The 14,478-nt window shown below is 36.6% G+C and overlaps 1 protein-coding gene across 2 annotated transcripts in view; it reads left to right on the top strand.

Moving 5' to 3' along the window:
• The window catches only part of HSD17B4 (hydroxysteroid 17-beta dehydrogenase 4), a 60,755-nt gene extending 51,359 nt beyond the window's left edge, over positions 1–9,396 (top strand). For both annotated transcript variants that reach the window (XM_065861449.2, XM_071802756.1), the window contains exons 23-24: positions 7,030–7,157; positions 8,972–9,396. In XM_065861449.2, coding sequence (XP_065717521.1) covers positions 7,030–7,157; positions 8,972–9,061 — 218 coding nt within the window. In that variant the 3' untranslated portion in view covers positions 9,062–9,396. The remainder of the gene's footprint in view (positions 1–7,029; positions 7,158–8,971) is intronic.
• The last annotated feature ends 5,082 nt before the right edge of the window (positions 9,397–14,478 follow it).

Below are 14,478 nucleotides of genomic sequence, written 5' to 3' on the forward strand. Positions count from 1 at the left end.
TAATTTTAATGATAGTCCTGTGTAGAAACTGAACAGAAGGTTTTGAAGTCTTTTTAGTGTTCTTGCTTATATTTTTAGAAGTTATTTTAGAAACACGTAAACTCTTGAAGTGGATGCTTGGGTTGTAGTGATTCTGTGATCAATCAGTCTTGTCTATTGTTACATGTGTAACTAAATGTAATTTAAGTGATGGTCATGTTTATAGTGACAACCAGGAAACTACTTTGTCTTCAAGATAGTTTATATTTGTCGCCTAAACTCAGTATTATGTATGTTTGAAGAGTGAAGGGGCAGATCAATGGAAGAAAAATCTGGTGATGAGTGTTCAAGACACGAATTAAATTTCTGACTCAGGAAGACCTTAAGCTGAATGCAGAACAGGCACACTTTTAAAGACTTAGGCCTGAGCAGAGGCCTTGCCTGCTTCATGAGACAGGGTTTCATTAGTGGGGCAACAGGTGGGTGTTTCTGCCATTGTATCGAGAGAAATTTTAATCCTGCTTTGAGTAACTCAAGAGTCAGCCTTTTCTGTTTTTCAAATGAAGCTTGTCCTCTCTTCTGTTTCTTGCTGAAGCAGTGGGAGGAAAGTACTGTCTTCTTCCAATGCCTATTTCCCTAGCTAAAAGGGATTAAATAGGCATAACTCTTCTTTGCCCCATTCCCTCTACTTCTGTTGCAATACACAATATCTGTACTTTTGTATGAATTTGGAACTACTTAATGCTCCTTGTGGGATGACGGGTGGAGGAAGAAATCTAATATTTTAAACATTTTCTGCAGTTTACAACTGTTAGGAACTTAAACCAAACATTTCCAAAATCTCGGAAAAGTTACTGCAAATTTTAATGCAGCACGAGGCAATTCTTTCAAGCTTAGGTGTCAAAACAGTGACTAGTGTTTATGAATGACTGTAGTCTCTGTGGTGTCACAAGTATGTAAGGCTGAATGTAAATATCTAGATGACAAGAAGGGTGTGTTTGGCAAATTTAGGTGATATTTCTCATCAGGAATATTGGCATGCAAGTACTACCTTTGTATATTACTTTTTCAAATAATGTTCTGTGTCATTCCATGGTTTGCTGAATACTGTTGTATGTCTTTTGAGATTTCAAGTAGTTAAACAAAGCCAGTCTTTTCCAACAAAGGAATGAGAAAGCAAGACTTGGTTAAAATTAAATATTAATATTTTAAATATTAAATTCGAATGTCAAAATATTAAAGTACTTGTGTAAACTTATTGGCAGTGTGCTAGCAGTTGTGATAACTGTAGTGTCAACTCTTGCATTTTGTCCTTAAGTGTATTAATAGCATACTGCTATTGCTGTCTGCTTAGTAGATTTCTAATGGCAAGGTATATCTGCATGATTGGGTATGTTTTTAAACACTACTCTAGTAATTTAAAAAAAGAAAAACAAACTAACACAAAGCAGAAAAAGACCTTCCAGAGACAAGCATTTAAGATTATTAAGCTTAATTCTTTTTGCTTTTCTGCATATGTTATTATTCACCCTTCAAGAGTATCATAATGTACTGTCTCTTCTACAAGATGCTGGCATAATTCAATTTGCTAGGTGAATGTGGCTTTGCATTCAAAGGACAGCTTTCTTGCAGTTGAGATATTCTTGATAACCCTAAAGATTTCTGACAGAGCTTTGTATGGTCATCACCAAGACTTCTGTAATGCACATGAAAAATGACAGCCAATTTAGAATATGTAACATTGACGATGCCATTATGTGACTTGAATGCTTGACTTTTTCTGTTGTTAATGGAATGGAAGTTTCTGTACATAATTATAAATTTTAGCCTTTGACGAATTAATTGTTTACTTTTGAAATTGAAGATGATAGTAAGATGTTACCTTTCCTCTAGCTTGAATTTAATTGTGTCACTATTTTGACCAGTTTCAAACCTGCTTGAGATTTTAATGTTAGTCATTAGAACTGCACTTCTTTACACTACATTTAAATATGACCAACTGATTATTAGTTCATCTTCTGTGTATACTCATTTTAAATCTGTTTTCTAAATGCTATGCTAAGTTAGATTATAACGATTTTAAATTATCTTTTCTTAAAGTCGAATTGCAGTATCGAGAGCCATAATGTACCTAGCTACCATTAAGCAAAGAAGAAAATATGACATGAAAATTACTTTAGAATTTTGTTCAAGTGGATAAATATTGTGTATTCCTCAGCGTATGGTCAAAATTCTTGACGTTATTACTGAAACTGAAATGTCAGGAGGTAGATTGCTTCAGGGAAGACTTTTTGTTTGTTTTAAGCCTTGAGTTGATGCTAATTGTTTCATTATCTATCTTCTTTTTAGGTCTCTCTTATGAGGGCCTCCTAGGCCTTTACAAGCAGTGTTTGTTGTTCTTTTGGGCTATCTGCTAGACCTCTTTATTGATTTTTTTTTTTTTTTTTTGCATAGTTGTGCAGGTTTGACTTTTAATTTTTTTACTTGTCACTTTTGCACAGCTTTATGCTGTTGTGAAAACCACAGCAATTGACAGCACTAGAAACAATCTGGGCCCCGCGGCTCATTACTGTCTTACTCAATGATTGTAGCTACAGCATCTTCTGCTAATGTCCTTGAGCCTCTTAAGATCTGGGAAGAGGCTGAGAGGGAAGCAAATAAGAGAAAGCAGGAGTATGAAAGACTGCTGTGAAATTTGTTCTCGCATACGCAGTTGTTCTGGTGGTATTTGTTGTTACAGAGACACTTCTTGATGGTATTGTTAATATTAGTAACATCAGTTTGTTTAATTAGCAATGACTACTACTTTTATGCAGTTCTCTGTGGATGGTGTGAAGCCATGGGGAGGTGTAGAACCATTGATGTTGCACACAGGATGTGAAATTTAGCTCATTTGCTATCTAAACAATGTTGAACTGTAGCCACTGACAACTGGTCTTAATTAGTGGTATTTCTTTATAGAAGCAAGCTGTTCTAATTTAACAGGATGCTGAAAATCCTCTTAAGATGATAAAGCAATATGATTTTGGGAGTATCAAAACCTAAGGAATAAGATAAGTGGTACTGGAGCTATCTTTTCTTATGTTTTAACAAAATTCTTAATTGAGATTCCCCAACTTTGACTCTTTCAGTTGGCTTTACTACCTAAAGTATGCTTTGTTCTCTTCTGAGACCTCATTGCAGCTTTTCAGTACCTAAAGGGGACCTAAAAGAAAGCTAGGGAGGGACTTTTTACAAGGGCCTGTTGTGATAGGACAAGGCTTAGTAGTTTTAAAGCAGAAGAGGGTAGATTTAGATTAGATATAAGGAAGAAATTCTTTGCCCTGAGGGCAATGAGGCACTGGAGCAGGTTGTCTAGGAAAGTTACGGATGCTCCATCCCTTCAAGTGTTCAAGACCAGGTTGGATGGGGCTTTGAGCAAAATGGTGTAGTAGAACTTGTGCCTGCACATGGAAGGGGGTTTGGAACTACGTGATCTTTAAGGTCCCTTCCAACCCAAACCATTCTGTGATTCTATGAAGTCTCCTCCTTACAGGGAATGGAAAACTACCCCCAAAACTTGCTCTCTTTTTTTTTTTTTTTTCCCCCACCAGGAGAAAAATATAAAAATAGTTATCACGTGTGTCTCTAATTTTTCTTGCTTCCTGATGTACACCTAGCCCAGAGTATTCAGATGACAACTGAGACTAAACTATGGCACTGGTACAGGAACAAATGGTTACAAACTAGCAATGAAAAAAATGAACTAAATACCAGAACAGATTCCAACCATCAGAGCAGAAAAATTCTAGCTTTCTAAAATGATTGGGGGGGTGCCTTCTAGTAAAGTATAACTTTGAGATAAAACTAGGTAACAGTGGCCTGCTGTAGCAGGGAACAGTCTTGATCCAAGTGTCTTCTACATATCCCGTCACTGCAGCTTGCATGCTGCACTATGACAGCAGCAGCCAGCTTGATAATAAGTTGGTACTGGCATAGCTGTGTCACTGCTCAGGTGGCTGGTGACCTGGGCAGCTGCCTGGCAACGACCTTGTGCACAGCTAGTGCCGATCCACTGCTAGCAGTAACAGATGAGCAGCCTAAAGGTGTCTCTGGTGTTCTTTGTTCCAGCAAACATGTAGCCCTCCATAGCTGCTGCAGGTACAGCTCTTCCAACCATTCACATTCTGCCCACCTGACAGAAAAGAAGAATCAAAAAGCTTAAGTGGAACAGTAGTTATTCCTCAATTTTTTGTTTTTACTTGTATACATTCAATGTTACATTATAGTAAATAAATATCGATGAATTTTTATTGTTCATAAGATGCTATTGTCAGAGACATAATAAATAGGTCAAAAAATTTATATATGTGTGTGTATATATATATATATATATGTATATCTGTCTAGGCTAAACCAGTAGACATTTAAATTATATAGCAGGTAGCCAGTGAGCCCAATTTGGGGCAGTGGTTTTGTTTTGCCTTCAAAGAGTGCCTTACCATTTCTAGGAGAGAAATACCAAACAGTCAGATGATTTGTTGGTTGGTTGATTGGTTGTGGTTTTTATTCTGCTTTACAAAGTCTAAGTAACTGTAGTACAAGATTCTTCCTTCAAAACAAATGGAACAACATGTCACCCAGTCTTCGTTGCCTGAAGTCATACTGCATCATAAATTATTAAACAGTTTTGTCATAATTTGTCAGATGTTCCCAGTCAACTACACATAATGATTTCTTTCCAGTTGTCCTACCAAAGTTTTATTCTTTCAAGAACTGGAAAACAAGTATCTTCTGCCTTCAGCGGTGCTTTCGAAAGAATAACGAAAAACAACAGATTGGTAAAATCTTCTGAGTACTGCTCTAGAGAGCCATTGACTATCAGCTAACAAACCTCAATGGCAATGTCTTTGCGGAAAGAGATGCTGAAATGAAGTAGCTTAACTCTAAAAAAACAATAAGTATTTTATAACCATTGAAAACAAAGGTGGTTTAACAGTAATAACATACTATTAGATTTATCTTTTTGCTTTTTTTTTTGTTGCTGTTGTTGTGTTTTGGTTTTTTTCTAATTTCTAATTTCTAATCAGTTTTAATTTGAAATGGGTTAAGGCTTTGATGTGACTAAACATAAGACAGTTTTACCCGTGGTACCATGATTATTCAATGTTTACAGGCATATTTGTGCTTTGGGAGCTTACAATTAATTATAGATGTGGATTGATAAGCGGTGCTCTTGAGACTTGGATAGGAAATGGAGAAGAACAGGGATTGTAAATATGTTAAGGATGTACTATATTCAGATTAAAATCTAGGAGCTGCTAGAACTTGCATAAGGCATTACACCTTTGTAATTCTGACTTTTTGTTATCTAAATTTTACACTGCTGAGACTGATGGATGAGTATTGTCAATGAGATATATCAAAACTGTTTTACCAGCCAGTGTTTAGTGGAGAAGAAGAGGGTCTGCTTGGTCTTGGGAGATGTCAGGTTTTCAGCATCTGGGTTCCCTTCTGGAACAGTCTGGGAAGGGCAGGGACAGCCAAAGATACAGTGCATGCAAAATGAAACACAAGGGACTCATGCTCTTTTGTTTTGTGAGGTCCAGAAGTAATTAAAAATAAATAATTAAGCACTATAGGAAACTTGGAAAACCACGTGTGTGTTTTGTAAATTTATACCTGGGGCTTGCTGACCCATGCTGTTTGGCTCAAAGAGAGCTTGGTTTGGCTACGTTGGTATGGTTTGTTACATTGCTAGCATTTGAGTAGAGGTGTATTTTAAAAGCACATTGATGGTTAAGCTTGGTCAATTTAGTCTTAGGAGCTGGTATCCACTGTGAGACTTGTTTGTTTGGTTGGTGGTTTTTTTTAAATATTAGCCTGTGCCTGTGTAACTTGCAGTTCATTAAACCTGTTCCTGAAGATATAAATTACCTGAAAATCGAACAGATAATAATAATAATAATCCAGCATGTCGTTGTACACTTAATTCCCCTTCTAGTTCTAACTGGATAGATATTACTTAGAACAGATTTCAAAAAATGAAAGGCTGTACAGACCAGGAATAGTTTTTGTCTCTTTGAGTTTAATTTACCTTACCCTTTCAGAAAAATTATTTGGAACAAAGTACTTTATGTAACTTATGCAGAAATAAGTCTCCATAGTTAGGCCAGTGCCTTAAAACTTGGCAACTAAGAGAAACTGACAGTATTAGTATTGGCTAGGCAGCCGTGCTTCTGTGATTAGAGATGTCATGTCCTTACGGGAATGTCCACTCGAATAATTTTGTTTTATGGTTAAAACAGGGGCCACCAAGAGGAAAAGGTGTAAATGGAAAGACTGGGAATTTGCAGACTCTGAGAACTATTCAGCAGGGCACATCCTGTCAAAATAATCTTCTAATATTCTTCTAAAGAAATGACACAATACCTGATAGTGTTAGCCTTTTAATGGATTATTTTGGCAGGTCATTTGGTGTGGGAAAAGAACACTCTGAAGCTCCAGACACTTTGAGGAATTTTTGGCTTTCCAGAAGGAAAAGACAGATATTTGGCAAGGTTTTAAATATTCTTTGCATGAAGAAGAACAGCAGGCTATATTGCCCATGGGGCAGAACAGGGAAAATGCTGCATGTTTGAACACCACCATATTTGCCTTCTCTGAATATGAGATATTGTTTTAAAACATTAGAGACTTATTACTAACTTAAGCATTTTTCAGTAATTGCATAGATCAATATCTTCTGAATCTTAAGGGTTGTTTAAAAATGATTTTTGCCATCTATACAAGAACAATCAAATGACAGTCCTTGCTGTAAACCCCCTTCTCCTTACTACAGGAATATTTTTTTATTTTATTGTAATCTCAATTATTTTATTTCATGAAAGATGAAGAATTGAAAGCTTTTCATTTTCTAAGTGGCTGTTAGCTCAAGATTTATGTTTATATTGGTTGCTTCGGAGTAATTGATATGGTTGTTCATAGTAATAGGTAAGGAAAGTTGTGTTCTTCAGACTGAAGATTTTATTTTAATTTTGAAATAAAATTATCTTTGCTGCTTCTTCTCAGCAATTGACTTGAAGAATGGCTCTGGAGCAGTGTATCAAGGACCTGCAAGAAGTTCTGCTGATACCACCTTCACTCTCTCTGATGAGGATTTCATGGATGTGGTACAGCGGAAGACCAACCCCCAGCAGGTAAAACATGGGTGTCACAGACATACTTGCATGCGGAAATATTACTTGCCTTAAATCAAGCTCTGGTTGATGACTGCATTCTGAAATTACAACACTGGATATTTTGATAGTGCAAACCAGATTCAGATGAGGTATAAGCACATCATTGCCCTATACTGAATTAGTCAGAAGATATGGAATTTGTTCCATCTTTGTTATCTTGAGACAAGGATACCTCAAATGATGTAAATCTTGGCAGTACCAAGTTATTTCTATGTTTATTTCCTGACACTTCACAATATGTGATTTGCAGTGTTAGGGTTTGTCAGTTTGATTGCTCAGGGTTTGCCAGGGTTTGTCAGTTTGATTGTTTTGATTGGCCACATTGCAGGAAGTTGGTATTTGTTGCAATATCCTGATTTACTGCTACTACTGCAGCAAAGAGAAATCTTGGAACAGTACACGCATGTAGATCCATTGAAACTGGTCAAAATTTGCCCAAACTAGGTAGATTTTTAAGGGAAAGCAATGTTTAAGAAAGATGTGTAACCTGGGTCTTTGCTTTTAGCTTCTTAGAGTAGTCAACTACTTAAAACTACTAATGGTACTAACAAAAATGCCTTGTGTAAACGTAAATTAAACTGTCACAAATTTAATATGTCAGCTTTCAGATTAAAGCTTGAGCAAACGAAAACTTTAATTAAGCTCATCATATATCAAACAGTTCATTTTCTTTGATCCCAAGCAGAAGTTGTTGGAGACTTTGATTGTAAAATTGGAGACGATGATGCCAAACATTTGTTCTAAGTCTTGCATACCACATGACCCTCTATATAGCACAGGCATAAAGCATAAACAAACAAGATGTTGACGTACAATCTTCAGAGTGCTAAAGAACAGTGATTGCAATTCCAGAACATTATCTTTTCTTAGACATTAGTATTTTCTTTGAGTTTCTGTGAAGCTTTTAATCTAAAGAAGCTCAAAGCATCTATTCAAATTCTTTTCTGATGGCTTTATCTATTCCTTATTTGAAGGTATTTCAGGTTGATGGAACTATGCAAAAGCACATTGTTTCAGAACTTGCAAAGGGCTTTCAAATTGCAAAGCTGCAGTGAGACAAAACTACTAAAAAAATATTGAATTAGGTTGAAAGAGGGTATACAGTTCTTTGAAGTAGGGACAATAAAAATTTAATATACCAGCATTTCAGTGGAAATACTGATTGATCCGTGAAATGCAATGAAATCGTGATTCATTCCTGTTTGTTTTAATATGCTGCGTATACAACCAGTGCATTTCTTTTGAATATGTGTGTATGAACATTACGCAAGTTCCTATTTGGATTTCTTACGAATTTGAGTGAGTAGCTGACCTTTTCATTAGGCCTTGGATTTTTGTTAAATGGCCTTTTCATTCAATTTCCTTATTTCATATAAGGATCTATAGGTATCTATAGTGTAGGGAGGGGAGGATGGGGAGCTTTAATTTTGTACCCTGGCGAAGTTTCACTATTAGCTTCTGTGAAGTAGTGTCATACCCTACATGTAGAAAAGAAATGGAGGCCACTGAAGTTGTTTTGTATTTATTTCCCCCCCTGCTAAATGATAGATTTGACCTTGCCTGCACTCTAGATAGAAAACTGTGATTCTGGATGATATTAAAATTGAACTTGCGTGGTTTTTTTGTTGACGACCAATGGGTATTGTGCACTGAAGGTTTTCTCCTGAGCGCTAAACAACCACATTTATCTTTGGCTTCTTGTTTGGTTCTAGCAGCTCTTTGGATTGTGGTTGAACAGTTGAATATATTCTTTTCCCCTCTGCTTTTTGTAGGCATTCTTTGCTGGTAAGCTAAAAGTGAAGGGGAACATCATGCTGAGCCAGAAATTGGAAATGATCCTGAAAGATTATGCCAAACTCTGAACTGCTTGTTGATGTACCACAGCAGTGAAGAACAACAGAAGATAGAAACTTCTATTAGTTCACCTTCAATGATAGAAACATTTACAGACTACTTAACATGAATGTGCTGATTTACTATGCTACCAGTATACAACCTGTTTTAATTGCTGTAGACAGATGATTATTAAATGACCATTAATATTGTCCCTTTTTTTGTTTCTCAGCAGTGGTGCAGAATCATACTTCTCTCATTGCACACTTTTATCTAAATAAAATGTATGTAGTTCTTACAAAGATGAATATATATCTATATTAATTCTGAAGAAAATTAAACCAACACACTTCTTTGATATCTCCTTCTGTGTGTCTGTCAGTCTTCATTTATATTGCCTTAGGTACACTGTCTGATTTCAATGAATGTAGCTGGTTTATTATTAAAATGAGCATTATATTTTGTCTTAAGCTCTCATGATCCCATTAAAACACCTGAAGGTGGAAGTCAGTGCTGTTTATTTACATCTTGTAATTATGTGTTTTTTCCTGTATGGGAAAAGTCTCTTGAACTTTAGGTCTGCCTGCCTTATTTAAACAGTCATTTTTATGTAAGTTACTCGTATAAATTACATGGGAAATGGTAAGCATTAATTCTTTAGGGGAAACATTTCAATCCGCGACAAAACCTGTCACTGTAGCCAAATTGTTCTTCATGTAGATTCATTCTTGTCAGGGCCAGCATCATGACAACAGGAAAAGAATGAGTAATTCCTAATTTTGTACCTATGGCCAGAACTAAGGTAGCAGCTGTGGCCATATGTTTTCCTAAAAAAAGTATGCTCTTAGTCTCTGAATGTCACATGAACACCTGAAAGTTTGATTTCACCAAAGTAACCAACATTTTGTGTGCTCTATAATTTTTTTCTTGTTCATATTTGTTCTATGTTGATACCTCTTGAAGAATTCAGGCCATGTAAGACTTGTCTCCTCCCTCAGAATGACAAAATCATTTGCTTTATCTAAGGGTGGTGGGATTTTTTTGTTTTGTTTTGTTTGTTGTTGTTTTTTTGGAGTTTTTTTAAATATTGCAAAACTGGAAGGTACATCACTGCCCTGACTGTATAAGTAGACTGTAGCCATTAAAGAGCCTTTTGGGGCTGCAGATAAATATGATGGTTTGAGGACAAATTCTACATGCTGTAATACTGAGTCAAATTCTCCACAAATTTATTTCTTCACAGCTGTCCTGTCAGCCATGCTTTCATTCAGGCAGAGAAATATGAATCTGAAGCATGTCAAGTATCTCACATAAATTACATCGTGAATAGATGTGAGACAGAACAAATGTGATGTTCACCACCTCAGAGAAGCCATCCAACAGAAATGATTGAAGAAATGTCATTTAACCACTTAACATTTACCTTTTTCACAGCAGTCGTTTCTGTATATGTGGGAGCTAATCATTGCCTATGCTGCCCAGCTCCTATTTACTGAGCAACTTTGTGACAAATACATAAAGGTGCCTTCTGTTACTTTCTCTTAAGAATTTGTATGAGAAAGGCAAATTGATTGCAGCTTTGTATCTTTATGCATGCGCATGGTAGGCCCCAAAAAATCAGTTTTCTGTATGTATATTTCCCATCTGTAAATCTATATATAATGACATAAGAATATGTGTATTAAGAAAAAGGAACTGTGAGGAACTAACTTTGAGTCTAGGAAAGCGATTATCAATACATCCACTTAAGCATATGATATTTACTTAGGTCACACGGTCTTGAAAATTCACAACACGTGATCATTTTTCTCAGCCCCGTAGATTGTCTGAAGCCTTAAAGCACTGCACTAGAAGTTGGGAACTGACTGCAAATAAGCTTGCTCGCCTTTGGAAGTGGGAAGCAAAAGTGTTCAGGAAAGCAAAGTTGGTTCTATTGAAACCTGTTACCGTTTAGCATGTTGGAGTTCAATGTACTAAAGAACATCTATCTGCTAAATGTATTGGATGAGGATGAAAGGATAACCCAAGAATCATATCAATTATAGGTACTCTGGTGATTTCTATCCTGCATAGTTTCAATTGGACACAAAATACACATGCTTCAGTTCTATCCCTAATTAAAAACACAGAAGGCACACCCTAAGATGTATATGTTGGACATATACATCTTAGACTTTAGCCTGACTTCAGCTTTTTCTTGCACCATGACTTGTTCATAGGTGTTAGTCTTGGGTGGAACAGAAAGTCCTCCCTGCTTTACTGTGAAAGGCTCTTCCTTTTGCTCTCATTACAGAGGCTACAGAGCACACCTCTAAAGCGATAGACTCTGTTTTCTTGAAGTACAGTTCAGGTGTTAAGTTCTTTAATCTGTTTTATGGCCTGATTAGCCGCTATTAATGATCTTGGCATGTAGGTTTCATCCCTACACCTAAGTATTTATCTTCAGAATGTTCTAGTGAGCTCACACTAATAATGTAACCTGTTACTGTTGAAGGTCACTTTGCGATGTTGAATATATACCCAAAGTGTTGGGTTTTGTTTTCTTCCTACTGCATGGAAACATTCTGTTCATGGTTGCTAGCTTCTACGAGTAGTATTCTCAGAAACAAGTAATAAAACCAAGTATCTTTAAGAGAATCCATGTGAGGGAATGTTAGCCAGTTTGGCAGGTGGTTGTTTCAGTCTGAATGATTCTCAGCTGCTTTCATCCATTAACAGAACAGCATCATTCTCTTTGAGGCTCATGTTTCAATCCTTTCCATATCTGGAGCATTTTGGGGAGTTTCGTGTCACTCAGCAGCGGCAGTACCGGAGTGGTATTGCATCCGTTTCCACACAGGACTTAGAGACATGCAACAGCAACACACCACATTTTATTTTTTCAGAATATCTGCTGCTTTGAATGTTTTTCCTTTGGTAGGGATAAGTGCCATTGCCTTGGATTCCAATGTCTCACTTATTTGCCACACATATCAGATATCACTCTTTAGCGATATCGCTAAATTCTATAGCAAATAAGCAGGCTTTTACAAGCACCTTAGCAGTAAAATTCTTAATGATGCATATACTATATTTAATGTAGAGGAGAACAAGATTGTCTGCTGTTTATTGCAATGTGTGCTTTATAGTGTTTTGATTAATTCTGCATATGTGCAAATAAGGTGCTGTCTGGACATCAGTGTAAAATCTGGACATCATACCTTGTAGCAGTTGAAGGTAAGAATTCAGTTGTTTGTCTTTCTGGGATAACTGAGTTAGTGCTAAACCTGCTAGTGTAAATTGGTGTGATTTTTAATCATGGTACAGTATTGTTTTTCTCTTCTTCCTTCTCCGTATATTCATTACAGTCTTCCTGCTGGCTTGCAATTATGTCCATTCTCCAAAAACTAAATTGCAGCTCCACTGACGTATGTCCTCTTCAGTCACTTACGAGTCCTCTAATTAAAGCAGGAAAGCAGTAATAACAGATAGGGAAAGTTTTTTGACTGTTAGTACTGGCTTCAGAGAAGCCTGTGCTGAATTTCGTGCTTTCTGGTCGCTGGGTATGTTCTTCATTATTTTGTGTCAGAGGAGTTCAATGTACCTTCAAGCTGTTGTGAATAATTACAGATAACAGCTCTTTAAATCAAGTGCATTCATAATCAGAGAATATTAAAAGAAGTAAAATGGGGGAGGAACGGAGGCATGAGAAAGAGGTAAACTTGAGCAATTTCAGAGAGAGAAAGTTACATGCTATCTCCTCTAAGGTTTATTCCCACAAGCACCACACTCCTAAGGGTTATTTGTATTCTGATGGGCTGTGCTTCTTGTAAAGAGGCGACCCTTTGTATCTTCCATTACCCTCCACAAGCCTTAGAGGCAGAGCAGCATTTGGAAGGGGATGACTTTGCCTTTACATAATATTGCGTCCTCATAGCATGGATGAAGATCTGTGTAAAGAAAGGATGTCTCACTGCCGTGTTTTCTTTCTGATCATAATCTTTGAAAGAGTAAAGGGAGAAAGGCAATACTAGTATCTGCCCCTTCCTGCAGTGGTTTTTTTCTTCTGCTTCAGTTGGTGCAGATATTTTTCTACTCCTGTGAGAATGAGTTCTCCTTGCTGATCTATCTCCAATAAGAAATTCTGTCCTTTAGGCCATCGGCTGTATCTCCAGCAGACTGACCTCAACAGCATTGGACATCAGCAGACCTGAAGTCAATTAGGAAAAATATAGTAAGCTATGGATGCAGTTGCATATCTATGACTTCTAGATCATTCTCACGATACAACTAAAATGTTTCATGTGTCTAAAAATCAGTGTGCTAAATTGGCATGACAGGATCTGTAGATCAGTGGATAGGCTGAGGTCTGTAAGAGTTGAATCTCTCTGTGTCTTTCTCTGAGTACTATCAAAGTTCCCATAGTCTGCTAAGTTCAATCACATGTACTAAGGTCATTGTGTCTCAAAGACAGAATGAAGCAAGGCACAGTTATATGTAAAGTTGTCCAAATTATATGGTGTCAGGTGTATCCATCTTGCTAAGACCTCCTTTAGAATGTTATTCCTCCTCCTTCCCCTTTACCTTGTTGACATTAAGTGCCTTTTTTTCATTAGGATTAATACTATTTTAATCAAAAATTGGCATCATATGAGCTGAAAGAACAATTGTAAATATGCAAATTTCAACAAATATTTAGGTTAAGGTTAAACTTTTTTTGATTTTCTAATATAGAAGCATATGATCTCATACAATATTAAAATATTTTCTGCAAGTCACTGTTCTGAATGTCATCTTTTTTAACCACTTCCTTTTTGCCCTCCCCAACCTATGCCCTCTTCTGTTTTGCCAGTTCTCTTGTGAAGGCGTGTCAGAAGGACCACAAGCGTAGGTTAGCGTAGCAATATCGGTAGTTTATGAAGACTTGGATTTGGAATGGAAAGGAACAGGTTGTTGTGGCACCTACATTTCATCTGGGTCTCACTCAACTTTGAGTCAGGACAGAAATGAAGCTGCCAGAAAACTCTTGCAGTTGGGATTCCAAGACTTCTGTTGTCTAAGAAAAAAATTGAATGAGTAGGTATAAGTTTATGTTTCTATCCAGGTTTGTGTTTCTGTCTGCAGCCCACTCAAAAAAAAGCCTATATTACTATAAATGTTAAAAAAATGATCACATTGAATTGCTGAGGTTTGGTTGCATCCTCTTACTTTACCAAAATAATTTCTTATTCCTGCAGGATAAAGAAAGAAAAAAAAAAAAAAAGCATTAATTTCAGACTTGAGTCTAAGAGTCTGCAGTCTGGTTAGTGTTTCCAATGTTATTAGGACAGCAGGTTCCCACACAGAATAGTAATTGAATTGCTGCTTGCATCAGTCAATGTGCCTAGCTTAAATCTCATAGCACTTTATAAGCGTTTATCTCTTACGTTGCTTTTTTGTGTACTGTTCTTTACTTCTACTAGTCTCT

This window comes from Patagioenas fasciata, chromosome Z, assembly GCF_037038585.1.
Source record: "Patagioenas fasciata isolate bPatFas1 chromosome Z, bPatFas1.hap1, whole genome shotgun sequence".
Taxonomy (NCBI): Eukaryota; Metazoa; Chordata; class Aves; order Columbiformes; family Columbidae; genus Patagioenas; species Patagioenas fasciata.